At 62.5% G+C, this 15,128-nt stretch overlaps 1 protein-coding gene across 3 annotated transcripts in view; it reads right to left on the bottom strand.

Moving 5' to 3' along the window:
- GALNT9 (polypeptide N-acetylgalactosaminyltransferase 9) overlaps positions 1-15,128 on the bottom strand; it is a 70,998-nt gene that overhangs the window by 29,029 nt on the left and 26,841 nt on the right. For all 3 annotated transcript variants that reach the window (XM_059139977.1, XM_059139980.1, XM_059139978.1), the window contains 3 exons: positions 6,066-6,232; positions 4,630-4,804; positions 755-952 (listed from right to left, as the gene is read on the bottom strand). In XM_059139977.1, the coding sequence (XP_058995960.1) occupies positions 755-952; positions 4,630-4,804; positions 6,066-6,232 (540 nt within the window). The remainder of the gene's footprint in view (positions 1-754; positions 953-4,629; positions 4,805-6,065; positions 6,233-15,128) is intronic.

Consider the following 15,128-nt stretch of genomic DNA (forward strand, 5'->3'; position numbering starts at 1 on the left):
CCCCGTAAGTCTCGAGCCCCTGTGGGGGGGCCCCGGAGGTCAGCGGGTGACAGGCACCCCCAGAACCGAGTTAGGGAGCCTGGATTCCCAGGGCTCCGGCAATGGGGGAGGGGCTGCCGAGGGCAGAGCGAGCTGCGGATGGACACGGCTGAACAGGAGGCAGCGGCTCTGGGGCGACAGGGCACTGGGGGCTGCAGCCGTTGGAGGCCGGAGCCTGCTCAGACGCGGCCCTGCTCAGCTCCGGCCCGTGGCCGCCTTGTCAGAGTGCGGGCCGCCCACCTCCCGAAAAGTGTGGGATCTGTGTATTCTCAACATGGAAAACTCTCTGTTTTCATGTTTAGGAATCGATTTAAATAAAGACACGCTGAGGACAGCTGCGGGGTCCCTGTCTGCAGCCCTGCTGGCCTGCCGCCCGCGCCCGCTGCCCGCGCTCCGTGCCTGGCTCTCCTGGTGTCTCTGCCCGGCTCCCTCTCTCCCTCCGTCTGGGTCTCTTTCACTGGTTCCTCCTTTCTGCCCCTCGCCTCTGTCTCCCTCCTGTTCCCGCCCACCCCCACACCCACAGCAGCCCCCTGTGCCCCCCACCACCGCGCCCCTGCGGCAGCCCCCGCACACCCCCCCATGGCAGTTCCCCTCCTGGTCCCGGCTCCGGCCCCCCTGCCCCCTCCCCCAGCAGCCCCTGTGGCCCCCACGAGTCCCAGCTCCTGCCCCCCCGCCGCCCCCGTGGCAGCCTCGCCCCCCCCCACCATGGGCTCACCTGATGGGTGCGGCCTCGTCGCCGCGGTCCAGCCAGTCCTGGGGCGGGATGATGTACATGCACCAGAGGCCCCAGTTGTAGCCGTGGGCCGCGCTGGCGTACTGCTGCACCTCAAACGTGTCGTATTTGATGTTGTCGATGGCCGGCAGGACGATGCGCCGCCGGTCCTCCTGGATGCGAGCGAGCGCCGGCTCTGCCCTGCAGGGAGGCGTGTGCCTGTGCGGGGGGCCACAGCGCCGGGACCCCCAGCTTGCACCTGAAGACGGGTCCGCCACCCACAGGCAGGGACGTGGTCAGGCCCGCCTGCCCTCTAGACGGCAGCCCGCTGCGGGGCAAGGGCGTCGGCCCTGGGAGCCCAGGGGCGTCTGGCCGCAGACCTGCCTTGCCTGGGGCCTTGACCTCACCTTCCTGCCCTGACCCCACCAACACCTGTCTGACCCCAAGGACATGAAGGCCACCTGGGCTCCGGTCCGTGACACCCCCTGAAAGGCAGCCCGCAGACTCTGCCACTGGCCTGGTTCACGGCTCCAGATCCTGCTCCCTGATCCTTCTGCTCTGCTCCTGTGAGAGGTATACGCACAAGCCCTAATCTAAGGACCAATTATGTGCCACACCCTGGTCTAACAAACTGGAATATATCCATGCCTCCGAGAGCTTATGGTCTGTTGCGAGGATGAGACAGGCTATTGGCCACTGTTGTGCAGTGTGCAACCGACACAACAGTACGCAGTGGTCCTGAGAGGGTAGGGGACAGACATCAACATATAAGGGAAGGTATAAGAAGGTGACAGGTATTGTGTAAGAAAGAGAACAAGGTAAGGCTGACTTGGGGGTTACAGTTTAAAATAGGGAGTCAGTGTAGGTTGCCCTGGGCTAGGAGCGGGAGGGGCGTGATGGGTGTCGGAGGGATGGGTGAGGGCACGGGCAGCACTGAGGCCCTGGGATGTGAGCCTGGAGTGGAGAAGCGGGGCAGCATATGCAGTAAAGCCAGAGAGCAGAGGGACCCGAGGACCTGGGCTCTTGGGTGACCTCTCTGGCCAGCAGCGTGAGTTGCAGACTGTGGGGAGTCCCTGGGGAAGCAGGGACTTGGACGTGCTGCTTCTCCAGCAAGGAAAGCACGAGACAGCGCCAGAAGCCGGGGCTCTGAGCTGGAGTTCAGCTGTGGCCATGGGCGGCCCGCTGCCTGGGGACCGGGGCAGGAGCTGCAGGGAGGGCCGGAAGGGCCAGGGCGCCAGCCCCAGGTGCGGCCGCTTGTGGGGCAGGTCCTCTGGTCCCACCTGGCGACACCGGCCACACGGCCTCTTTCCCATCCTGCTGAGCGACAGCCTGGTACTTACCTGCCTTCCAGCTTTGCGACGAGGATTAATTAATTACTGTTAGCAAAGCGCCCAGAGATGAAGAACCCTCTGCAAATGCCACATCTGCTAACAAGGCAGCGTCTTTGTGGAGGCCACTCCTGGGCGGGGAGGGCGCTATTTGCAGACGGATAACTGGGTTTTCGGTTGTGAAAATTAAAGTTACACTGATTTAAATTGCATTTGAAGTGACTGACTTGTAGCTCTCCCAGATGGCTTCCAAATGCCCAAGGGAGCTCATGATATGGTAGAGGGAGGAACAGCTACCAAGTATGGTTGTGCAGTGTGCAACCTACACAACCCCGTGGAGTGACCCTGGCGGGGGCAGGCAGTGGTCCGTAATGAACGATAGAAGGTGATACACATTGTGGGAGAAGAAGGGCTGTCTCACGAGGGCAGCAGAGCGGAGAGAAGAAGGGCCCTCGGAGGGGAAGTCAAGCAGAAGAAACTCGCATCTCTGCCAAACGTGCGGGAACAGAACCAGCCCTGGTGATAAAAGCATGGTCCTGGGGCAGCTGAGACGCTACAGGAGAGCAGAAGGAGAAGCCTCCACTGGCCTAGGAGATGCCAAGCCCCTGCTGGGGCCATCGGCAGCTGGCGGGAAACCACGACCTTGGAGACCCTGGGACGCCAGACCCTCGCAGACCAGCTGGGGACACAGAGCCACGCACAGCACCGGTCCAGCCCAGCCGCGCAGACTCAGGACTGCACCCAGCCTACGGGTCCCCAGTCAGCACGGCCACCACCGACCCCTCGTGTCTTGCGGCCAGTATCCCAGGGAATGTCGTAGGTTAGGCTTCGCAGTGTTTGAAAATACGCGTGGGGAGATTTGATACATAAATCGTGAGTTTTAGTTTCTACCGAAATAGGGCAAGCCGCCGCCATGGGCCAACTTCTCCCTGCGGCTCAGCGGGTGGGCACCACGGGCAGCCTCTGTTCGCTGCTGCCCCTGCAGGACCCCCACCGAAGGTTTAACCTCGATCACATCACCCTAAATCCAACAACAAGGACCTTCTTGAGAAGCAGAAGAGGAAAGTCATGGACACATGGGGAGAAGCCGTAGGAGGACAGAGGCCATGGGGCTGCGGCCACAGCCCAAGGACACCATGGACCCTGGAGGCTGCAGGAGACGAGGAAGGACCTCTCCTCCCCAGGCACCTTGGCTGACTCCTGTGTCCCCTCAGTGGACTTCAGGCCCCAGAATGGAGAGTTTCTGTTGTTCAAAGCCTCCTGGCTTCTGTGGCCCAGACCCCAGGACACCGAGACGCATGGTCAAACCTCCCTCTGCCCGTGGGCCACTCCTGTGGGCACATCCTGTGTCCAAAGCGTCCCCTGGGCTCCCAGGCCACCTCAAACCAGGCCGGCCCCTGGGGGCTGGTCTGCCATCCCAGGGAAGTTCTGATCTGACCCCAAGGCCCGGAGCCAGACGCCCGCGGGGGGCTCCTGGACGGCACTCACACAGTCTCGGCAGCAGCCCCCACCCCGGGCACACGTCCAGCATCCCACCTGAACAGGGGAGACGGGCGCGCCTCCCCCGCTCGCCCCCCGCCTCCCCTGCCTGTGCCGTGCTGACATGTCGTGCTGACACGCTGGACATCCCACCGTGACTGTTCCCTACCTAGGGTGTCCCTGTGGGATCGCTGCCCCCGCCCCCTCCCCCAGCCACGATAAAGCCCTCTCTCGTCTGCCCAGGGCACCCCCACATGCCGTCATCAGAGAGGCTAAGGGACCCGCTTGCTGTTGTCCAGAAAACTCCGAAGCACGTCCAGCTATTTGCTCAAGATGTCCTCAGTCACCTGCCCTGCGGACACCAGCACACCCCCTGCCTGGGGACAGTGGGGTCTGGACAGAGGCAGCAGGAGCAGCCCTGGGTCTGACACCCCCGGGCCTGGGCCTCCCCCTGGACTGGGGATGACACGCTAGGCTGCAAACACTGTTTTTAAGGCTGCTGCAGAGCTGCACCAGGCTTCTGGGTGACCCATGCTGCAGACCCGAGGCCCCACAGACCTGCGCTTCTGGCCACCCCTCAGGGGCTGCTGGGGCTGCTGGCCGGGAGGCCTCACGGAGCACCAGGCCGGCAGAGCAAGCACGAGCCCAGGGAGAGCGCCCCAGCCTCCATGCCAGGGTGCGGGGTCACACCTGCTCCTGACCCCCCGTGCAGCCCCACCGCTCCCTGGCCACGTGCCCTTGCAGGTGTCTGTTAGAGGCCCGCTTCCCACCTGCATGGTGCACAAGAGGGCTCCCCAGGACAAGAAACTGCTTCCAACTGGTGCTTGGGGCTTGGGCTGCTGACAGGGCGCCGGGTCCCCATGGGCGGCGCAAGCACACAGCTGTGTGTGCCCGTGCTCTCTGTGCGCGGTGACCCGCCAGGTGCATGGCGTCCTGCCATTGGCGCCTCACGAGCGGCTTTCGGCCCGGGAGCTGGACCTGGATGCCCCGGCCCCCAGGCTCCTGTTCTGCCGGCCCCCCAGGGAGTGCCCTCAGCCAGCCCCCGGCCCTGCCCCCACACCCCGCTCTCACCAGCCCGTGCCGAACTCCACGTGGGCATCAAAGAAGCCCACCACGGGGGCCGTGGCCGCCTTCCAGCCCTGCAGCCGCGCGCGGATCAGGCCTTCCCGACGGCTGTTGCGCACGATCTTCACCAGGCCCGGGTACCGCCTGTTGACGTACTGGTCCAGGCTGGCCTTGAGCTCCGCTGCAGGGGACACAGAATCGCCTCAGCAACCCACGCCCCGGGAGGGCCCTGCGGTCGCCCCAGGTCAGCGTGGGCAGGCTGGGGTGCTGTGTGCCCCAGGCCCATCATCCACGGCCGCTGAAGGGCACCCGCGGCGGCCGGATGTGCTTCGGGGGCCGGGGATACCGTGGGGCTCGCCCTCCCGTGCAGGCACAATAGGCAAATACCAGCAAACGGACTGATTGGACTGAGGCGCGTGTCACGGGAACAGGCGCCCCCGGGGGCTGGGTGCCTCCCCAACGAAGAGGAAGGAAGGCCTCGCACGGACCGTGGGCGAGGACACAGGTTGACCCACACTGGGCGGTGTTCAGCCGTGACGCCCGCTACTACACTCATGCGCCCTGAGGACGGACGCTGTGGGACCCCAGTTCCCCGAGGCCCCAACAGGCACCTCCTCCGGAGAGATGGCCGAACCTGGCTCCTTTCACAAGGTCAGCTTGGGGCCCCGCAGTGTAGACAAGGAGCCGGCCCTGGGTTGGACGCAGCACCTCCTGCCCTTGGAGGGCTCCAAAGGTGTCCCCCAAATTTCTTCCACTTCCCTCCCTCCAGAGGTGCAGAGGAGAGCCTGCGTGATGAGCCCATGGGACCTCAGTCTCGGGGCCACCCATGGTGGGTTCAGACTCCTGGTTCAGTCAGTGCCCAGGCGTCTCTGGACCCCCGGCAGGAGCTTTGAGCCCTCTGCGCCTGGCGGGCATGGGGTGCTTACGGGGTCCCCGCTGTGCGCGCCGGCCCAGCTCCCCCACCAGCAGACCCTCACTGGAGCCCACACCCCCCCACAGGCAAGAGGCAGGAGGTATGATCAGCAGAGAGGGAACTCAGCCTGCCTGGGCTCTTCTGGGCAACATCTGTAGGGCACGAATAGAGCCCCCACTTTAAGGTCATCCACAGCCTCAGAACGGGATGAGTTTCAGCGTAGGGTGTTTGTGGATGTAACTGGTTAAGGATCTTGAGGAGAAATCCTCCTGGACTTCCGGTGGGCCTCGTCCAGTGACAGGTGTCGGTACAAGAGGAGACACACAGGGGGAGGCTGCGTGAAGATGAGGCAGAGGGGGAGGGATGCAGCTCCAGCCGGGGCACGAGGGACACCAGCCATCCCCAGAGCCAGGAGAGGCGGGGAGGACTCGGTCCTGGAGCCCGTGGGGTGTACAGCCCGGCCCACCCTGACTCCAGGCTTCCGGCCCCCAGCTCCAGGCTGCTTGCGCTGTTGGGGTCCCCCACTCACCGCTGTCGCTGTTGTCGTCCACTAGGATGACCTCCTTGAGGAGCCGCGAGGGCGTGCGGTTCACCACACTGTGCACGGAGCGCAGGATGACGGAGAGGGCCTCGTTGACAAAGATGAAGACCACAGAGATCTGGGGTAGGTCAGTGGCATGGGTCATCTGTCTGCACCTGCGGGAGACACAGTCTGTGGTCAGTGGTCAGCGTGGGGTGTGCCTGCTCAGCCGCTTCTCAATCTGATACCGAATGGAAGAGCAACAAGGCCGTGGGGGAAGCCCCAGACTCAGTGATGACGTCCGTCCGAAGCCACAGGCTCCAGTGCTCTGAGTCTCAGCCCACTGTGTCCAGGCTGAAAGTCAGGGAATGGCAGTCATGTCAGGTCGTGGCCCAGTGGTAGGCGGGGCGCAGCCCTGAGCCCAATGCCATCGACACCCGGTTCCAACTGCAGGGGGTGTGCAGTGGGGAGTTGTGGGAGCAGCGTCCACAGTGAACCCTGTACCTTGAGTGTGGTGCGGAAAGTGGAACCCGGGTAGCCGGCGATGGGCTGAGCAGGGCCTGGCCAACGGCAGTGAAGGGTCACTGAAGTGGACATGAAATCTGCAGGGATGGCCTCATCATCGGGGCTGAAGGTAACAGCCCCGGCCCAACCTAAGGACTGAGGAGCACAAGGCGGGGACGTGTGGTTTTCCCAGGGGTCTTGATACAGGGGCTGGGCGCGGGGCGAGGGACATCTGGCTCCTCGATCTGATTAAATGATACACATTTGCTAAGGGGCCTACAGAAGGCAACGGGCTGTTGGGGTAATAACGTGGTGGAATGAATTCACCAGGAGCCAAGGGAGACAGACAGGAACTAACTTAGCAAACGGTCAAAAATAACGTGATGGAAAAAAGAAGAAACAAGAGCAAAGGAAACAGATACACGTGGAGGAGCCCAGTCATGTCCACTCGCTGCCACAATAAATGTAAACGCACCAAATCTCTCCTTAAGATGGCAGAGGCCACTCAGCTGGACACAGGCGCTCGCACACTCACTCATGCACATTCTCACACTGACCGCATTGACACAAGTTCTCACACTGACTCACACATTCACATACTCACACGTTCTTATACCTACTCACACTCACACATGTTCTTACACTGACACATACGCTTTCAAAGGACTCCTACTACATTCTCACACGCTCACACATGCTCTCACACTGACTCACACACCCTCACACTGACTCACACTCACAACGCTCTCACATTGACTCATGCTCACACATATTCTCACGCTAACTTACACACACACGTTTTCACATCGACACACACATTCTCACACGTTTTCACATTGACTCACACTCACATTCATTCTCACACTGACTTATACTCATACACAACCCTGCTCAAAAGGGCCACCTTCCCTCCTATGGAGTGGGTACATCCAGGGTTTGAACCTGAGCCAGCAGCTGTGCCCAAGGCCAGGGGGCACCCTTGCTCCGGCAGGAGAGCACCGGTGACCCCTCCTAGCCCACAGCACACTAGCATCTCTGCGCTTACCACAGCGCACAGACAAGAACAGTGGACATGGCAGCATGACTTTGCAGAGGAAGGGGCAGAGGCAGTGACCACACAGGGTCATGGGTGGGGACCCTGGGGCTGTCTCTAGACCAGGCAGCCAGGGAGGAGACTTGAGTAGCTGGCCAGTGAGGTGAGCCCTGGCCTGCTCAGCTTGGCTGCAGAACAAACACCACAGACATGGCGGCCTAAGCCACACATGTGTGCTCACGGTCTGGAGTCCAGATCCAGGGCAGTGCGTCTGGCTCCTCCCGAGGCTTCCCCTCAGCAGGCAGACGCGGTCTTCCCACCTTCCCACCGTGTCTCAGTGGCTGTGCCCTGTGTGTGTCTGCACCCTGCTCTGCTCTCCATGGGGACTCAGCCATAGGGGACAGGCCCACCTGGGAGACCCCACTTCACCTGTCAGCTCTGTAAGGCCCTGCCTCCACACGGTACATCCAGAGGTGCTGGGGGTCAGGGCTCCCAGGTATGAACTTGAGGGACACAGTTAGCCAGTAACGGACCCCACCGGGAGGAACCAACATGTGTGGTGGGGAACAGGGAGGTACCAGCAAGTGGGGTGCACTGGGTGCGCTGGCGAGGCGGGCTGTGGAGGGCAGCGAGCCCCTGCCCCAGGGGACACTCAGTGCCCCTTTCCGCCCTCCACACTGTGTACACACGCACCGCCGGCCTCCCCCGCAGCTCTGGCCACGAGTCCCAGGACTGATTACGGCGTGGCATCAGAGGAGGCAGCAGCAGGACACGGGGGCCCCTGCGAGGGGGCTGTTCTCACGACCTTCCACGGGGTGTAGACGTTCCTGCCGGCCACCTGCACTTCACCCTGGGGTCATGGAAGCCGCTCACCTTAGAACACGCCGCCCTCACTGGATGGAAAATGCTGTCTGTGCAGGCTCACGCCCCTGGGGGTTCCTGACACAGACACTCCGGGGAGAGCACAAGACCCCCGGGAATGCAGGGCCATAGAACCTTCCAGATACACTCTCCATCCTCTGCTCCGCGGGTACATCAGGCAGGAACAAGGCAAGTGCTGCGGGGGAGTCACTGGCTGGCCTCCGGGAGAAGTCCAGGCTGAGACTTTGGCCCAGGGGCTCAGAGGACATGGGCAGGACCACGGCCTCTTCTTGCTCCACAGCTTCGTGGGGCTGAGAGATGCTCTGGGGAGCACAGTCCGGTTCCCACCACAGGTGGGAAAGCCCCCCTGACTCCTTGGCTCTGATTGGGCGGCACGCGCTGCCTTGGACCATCACCGTGGCGGAGGAGACAGGACGCTCTGATTGGCTTACATTTGGATTGTCACTTCTTGAGTCCCAACCATATGGAACTCACAGGAGAGGCAGGACCCAGGCTGGGAGTCCGCAGGGAGCTCACGTTGGGGCACCCCTCCCCAGGCCCGGATGACATGCCCCGAGTGTCTAACTGACACAGCAGGGTGGTGTTCCCCGCTCAGCTCTCCACGGCCTGGACACACGTCTCACTGGGGTAGGTCGGTTCCCGGAATCACGCAAGCCCAGTCTATTCCACGAATTTAGTGCTGAGAGCCTGGATTCCGTGCTGGGCCCTCTGTGCCGTGGCGGCCCCCAGATAACCTCTCTGCCTTTCCGCCTCTGCCTTAGAAGTCACGGCCAGGAAGGAATTCTTCACACGAAGTGATGTTCCTTCTTGAGGTGTTTCTCACTTAGTTCCTCCAACAAGAATGAGTCTAGAAAATCCACAGGGTCATGTCTCTTATGAGACCTGGTGCTGTCCAGACAGCCTTTGTAAGAACAGCGTGACCATGGTCACGATGATTGCAAAGCACGGGACAGATTACCTTGGAGCTTGGCAAACAGACACATGTAATCTCGAAGTGACAGATGCTGGTTTCTGTGTCGCCGCGCTGTGGAGCTGGGGTCTGGGGCGGCCGGGGGCTGGGATGCCGGCAGCCGGGCCCTTCTGCCTCGTCACTGTGCTGAGTGTGGGGTGGTCCCCAAGCCTGCACGCACCGGCAGCCCCAGTGCCATGGCAGGAAGCAGGAAGGGGGGAAAGGTCCTGCCGTCCCCGCCCGGCACATGCTCCCCAAGTCCACATACGTCCCACTGACCACAGCTCGGCCCCCTGCGAGGTTTGCAGCCATCAGCCTTCCGATGGGCTTCGCCCAGCCACGTCTGGGGTTCCGTTAAGGAGGAAGAAAGGGAGAGAAGATGGGAGAGGTGCCTGGGGCCAAAGGGCTGCGGTCACTGGCCAGGACACGGCCCCTGTGGGAACGGCGGGCTCTGTGCAGGGCAGTGCCAGCCTTAGCCCCACACAGCGCAGGAATGTCAGCGTGGCTCGGGGCTCCTTCCCACCTCCACACTGGGGGGCCAGGGTGCTCCCCACATGAGCCCCACTCACAGCACAGAGCCCTAGGGATGCTGGGGTCCGTGGCACCTGACTCATCAACGAGGGTCTCCTGCCCTCGCCAGCCCCTCCCCGTGCTTGCCTGCCCCTTACAGCACCCCCTCAAGGCAGTCCAGGCTGAGTCCCCGTCACATAGCGGAGATGCTGGCCCCCTGAGGGCCACAGGCAGGACACCGTGGGCCTGACCGCTGTCCTGTCCAGGGGCTCGAGCGGGCAGTGGGGAGCGGGCGCACAGACAGTCTGCTTTGGGCACCCCGGTCCACAGCCACGCAGTTCCACGGGCCGATCTCTGCAGGCATCGTACGGATGAGTGTGGCTGTCCGCCTGCTGTGGGACGCTTAAATTAGCGCTTCTGAGAGCAGGGGCCTTTCCCGGGCACACCTGCTGGGCAGGGAGAGGCCGCCCTTGCCCGTGGCATTCATCTGCCCTGACCAGTCACCCCACTGGGAGCGTGTGTACTTCTAAGTTGCTGGAATTAGAAACGGCACAATGCATATGGTCCATTTTGTCCCAGTGCAATACTGCACTAAAATAGCCTCTTTGGGGAGCCTCCTACACTGTTGGTGGGAATGCAAGCTGGGGAAACCACTCTGGAAAACAGCATGGAGGTTCCTCAAAAAGTTGAAAATAGAGCTGCCCTATGACCCAGCAATCGCACTACTGGGTATTTACCCTAAAGATACAAACATAGTGATCCGAAGGGGCACATGCACCCGAATGTTTATAGCAGCAATGTCCACAATAGCCAAACTATGGAAAGAACCTAGATGTCCATCAGCAGATGAATGGATCAAGAAGATGTGGTATATATACACAATGGAATACTACGCAGCCATCAAAAGAAATGAAATCTTGTCATTTGCAACAATGTGGATGGAACTAGAAGGTATTAGGCTGAGTGAAATACGTCAATCAGAGAAAGACAATTATCATATGGTCTCCGTGATAGGAGGAATCTGAGAGGCAGGGCTGGGGGCATGAGGGACAGGGAGGGACAAAATGCAACAAGATGGGACCGGGAGGGAGACAAACCATGAGACTCTTATCTCGGGAAACAAACTGAGGGTTGCCAGAGGGGGCGGGGGTGGCTGGTGATGGACACTGGGGACAGTGCGTGGTAGGGTGAGTGCTGTGCGTTGTGTAAGCCTGACGACTGGCAGCCCTGTGCCCCTGAAGCAAATAACACCTCGTATGTTAATAAGTTAGAAAAACAAACCCTCTTCTACTCATAATGCGATCCTTATCCTGTTAGAGAAAGTTTGTGCTCAGCCCAGGCAGACGGAAAAGGCTGTTATAAGGGAAGGCTCGTGCCTAACAAAAAGAGGAGAACCAGGCCCCACAGAAGGCAGCCTGCCTGGGTCACCTCCCTTCGGCCTCCCCAGGGGACAGGCCATGGGTGCTGGGGTTTAGTGTGGCCATGCATCACCGGAGGTGGCGGCCCTCCCATCCGGCTCCCTCTGCCACGGGCTAAGTACCCACTGCTGCCGGGCTGCGGCTGCCCTCGGGACTGCGCGGCACAGGGACCCAGCCCCTGCACGTCCACGCTCCCCACGGTGGCCATCGTGGCCCCCCGAGACCCCTGCCCTGTCTCTCCACCCGAAGCCAGTTTGAGATGATCTTCTGCCACGTGCGATAAAGGGGTCCTGACCCGGTGCCGGCCCTGGAGCGCACATCCCCAGTTCGCTGTGCGGCGGGAGGGCTCTGCCTGGACATGCAGTGAGCTTCTCCCTCAGCAGACGGGACAGCCGGAACCAGCGGGCTCAGCACGGCGCTCATGGCCACGCATCTGACTGCCGCCTTGTCTCACAGAGGTTCTGTCCATGGGAGCTGGGGTTCCCTCGGCAACAGGGCTGTGTCCTGACCCTGCCCTCTGCCAGGACAGGCAGTCCCAGCTTGGGGCAGCAGCTCTGTGGGTGCAGGGAGAGGGCCACCCACCAACTTGTCCACTGAATTCTCAGCCAGCCCCCAGGATCTGAGAGGCCAGAGAGTGAGTGGACCGAATAGCACAAGCTCCTGAGAGAAGCAGACTAGCACCCCTGCCTCTCACAGCTCGCAGGCAGATGGGCAGACGGCCCAGGGCACACGAGGGAAGGTCTGTAGAGCCTCTGTTCTTAGGACACACAAGATGCAGACACGTATTTTTCTAGCCCCTTGGGAGGGTGTGAGAATGTGACACTGGGAGCTGCAGCAGCCACATTGTGACCATGAGGATGGGTGTGGCAGAGCAGAAAACTGGGGAGAGCCGGGGCCCTGACGCAGTCAGCCGCTGCAGTCAGGGTCCAGAGGCGTTCAACTGGCAGCTGGTTACAGAAGGTCAGGAACCCCTTCCTTGTGTAGCCACTTCTAGTTGAGGTGTGGGATTTTCATGTGACATTATTGTCACCCACAGAGAACATGCACTCTCTCTGTGGGACCCCAGTCCTCCCTGGGGTGTCATCTAGCCCATGTACCTCAAACACGGTGATGCGCGGTCTCAAATAGGGGCGGTAGCCACCATGCTTCCCAGAGGCCACAGCAGCAGGCCGCACCCCTGCATGCCTCGGCTGGGACCCTTCCACGGCAGCCAGCTCCCACCCACAGAGCGTGGTGAGGTGAAGCCACATGTCTCTGGGCAGAGTCACGGAGAGCAGGATCCTCTGTTTCCGGGGCCCTGAGGCACCACAGAGGCAACCCAACCGCCATACAGGGGTTCCCCGGTGGACAGCTGGGGTCGGCATCCACGCGTGCGACCACCCCAGGACGACACCAGCCCTGTCTCTGCCCCGCCACGGAGCTCCCAGCCATGGAGGCCCCTGACATCACAGCCCCAGCTGAGTCCAGAAGGTCCCCACGCGACCCATCTGATTCCCGCCTCCACATCTGTGACACCCGGTGTCCATGCAGCTGCGGCGTGGGGGAGGGCTCAGCAGGCAGGCGCTGGCACACCGTGGGGGCTTCCTGCAGGTGCGCGGGGGGCCGCACGTGCGGCAGGTGCCGGCTGGCCGGGCAGCTGAGCTTGGTGCACGGCGACGCCGGCTCGGGCTCCGCGTCCCCCACCCACAGCCGGAGCCGCAGGCAATCCTCAACCGCAGGGACAGCTCTGAGAGGATTTATAAACCCACAGAGGAGCAGGGCTGGTTACGAGGCCCTGAAGAGCCTCTTCCAAGGTCTCGGTTAGAGCGCGTGGCAGGCACGTCCCTGCTGGCCTCTCAGGAAACAGGGCCACGGCAGTGACACTAATGGAAATTTATGGGGACGCCCTTTGTGCCGCTGGAGGAATGAGCGCAGGACAGAGAGGCAGCACCCCTCCCGGGGGAGCGGCGGGCTTCGCCTGCCGACAGCAGGACACACATCTATCTCCCGTCAGGGGCGCCGGCCCTGGGGGCTGCGCCTTCTGGAGCCATGACAGATGTTTCTGGGAACGGCTGCCAGCGGGTTCTCAGAAGCATGTCACCCGGGGAGCGTTTCCGCCTCCCTGAGGACGCCTTCCTGGGGCTGGCCCCTGCCTGCTCTGGGGGACACGCTCCCACCCTCACAGGAGCGTGCACACAAACACGGAGATCTTGGCAGGCAAGGCCACACCTCTGTGAGGCCTTCCCGCTGGCCAGGCGGCAGAGGGGGCCGAGGCAGGCAGGATCCGGGGGGCCAAGAGGCAGAACGGCCCCCACCGCGAGCAGTGTGGGGCAGACCCGTGCGGCCAGCCTCCCGCGTCCACCTGTCTGTCCTGGCAGCTGGCTGCAAGACCTCCCAGAAACACGGAGCTGCACGCCCAGCCACGCACACATGCACTTGCTGGCTCATGCATGGCGCACACATACACACAACCACACACGCACACAGCATCTCACCTAGAGACCCGGGGACACACCGCAGACATAGACAGTCCCGGAAGGACATCAATGGCTCGTACTTTCTCGTGTGCAGAGTTAAGGGAGCACACATACTGTGAAGCCACTGGCGTGTCCCCAGACCCAGATGTGCAGGCAAAGCAGCCGCAGCTGACCTGTCCCCACCCGTCCTCAGAGAGACAAGGCCACGGCCAAGAGGCAGCCTGCATCCCCAGCTGGAGGGCCCAGACTCACTGCACCACAGGCTCACCGACACACAGGCTGGTGGTGCTCCATCCTCGGACCCCAGGAAGGCCTGTGGAGCCCAGCAGACCCACACACAAACCCCACATGTCAGAACCAGGGCACGGGACCAAGCGGGACAGTCGCAGGGGCTGTGGGGTCACTGCCTCATGTGCTGACGGGCTGGGCAACCATCCTGCAGCCTGGACACCTCCATGCACCCTGTGGGGGGAGCAGGCTGCGGGGGTGCCCAAGGCTGCCACGAATCCCTGGGCCATCGGTGCGGCCCGTGCCCTCCAGCCCCTCCAGGTTCGCCCTCAGACATCCTTGGGGTCACAGACCCACTGTGGGCCAGGGTCCGGCTCAGTATGGAGGACTTCTGTTGGCCATCAGCCCCCGCGGCCCCATGGGGCCTCTAAGGGTGGACGCAGCCCTCACCCCCTGACAAGCTCCAGAGCTTGGGGTGAAGTGGGCCCTGCCCCCGTCCCAACAGATCCCCAGCTGCGAGGGAGCCCAGGACAGGCGGCCTCCCCTCTCCCCATCTGGCTGCAGCGGGCTCCAGCCGCCCCCTGCCCAGCCTCGCTCGGGACCCCTGCCCTCCCCACAGGCACTTCCCTCCTAGGCACAGACCCCAGTCTCCGGGAGGGCAGAAGGGAAGCCTGTCACCTGCCTTAACTGACCACCCGCCCGCGGACACCCCGGGGCTGCAGTTCCGTGCTCCCTGGCCAGTACAGGAACCACATGCCTTCCCCTACAGACAAGACCCACCTACCTCACCCCACATACTCCCATGACGACTCCCCATCGGAGACACCTGCCTCCTCCAACCGACCCCAAACCCAGGAGCCTCAGGAGCCAGGACCCGGCACGAGGTACTGGATCCAGCTCCGCTCGCGGCCCAGGCACTCCATCGGACTCACCAGCGCCGGCCGCCGAGCTGTGCGCGGCGCAGACGGTTAACACGCACGGAGACTCTGCAAACAGGCAGCAGGGGGCACGTTACTGCACACGACGGAGGACGGCTCGGGCTCGGCCGCTCGCGTTTACGGTCCTGGTTAATTTGGATCCGCCAGTCTCCCT

Source organism: Mustela lutreola, chromosome 11, assembly GCF_030435805.1.
Source record: "Mustela lutreola isolate mMusLut2 chromosome 11, mMusLut2.pri, whole genome shotgun sequence".
Taxonomy (NCBI): domain Eukaryota; kingdom Metazoa; phylum Chordata; class Mammalia; order Carnivora; family Mustelidae; genus Mustela; species Mustela lutreola.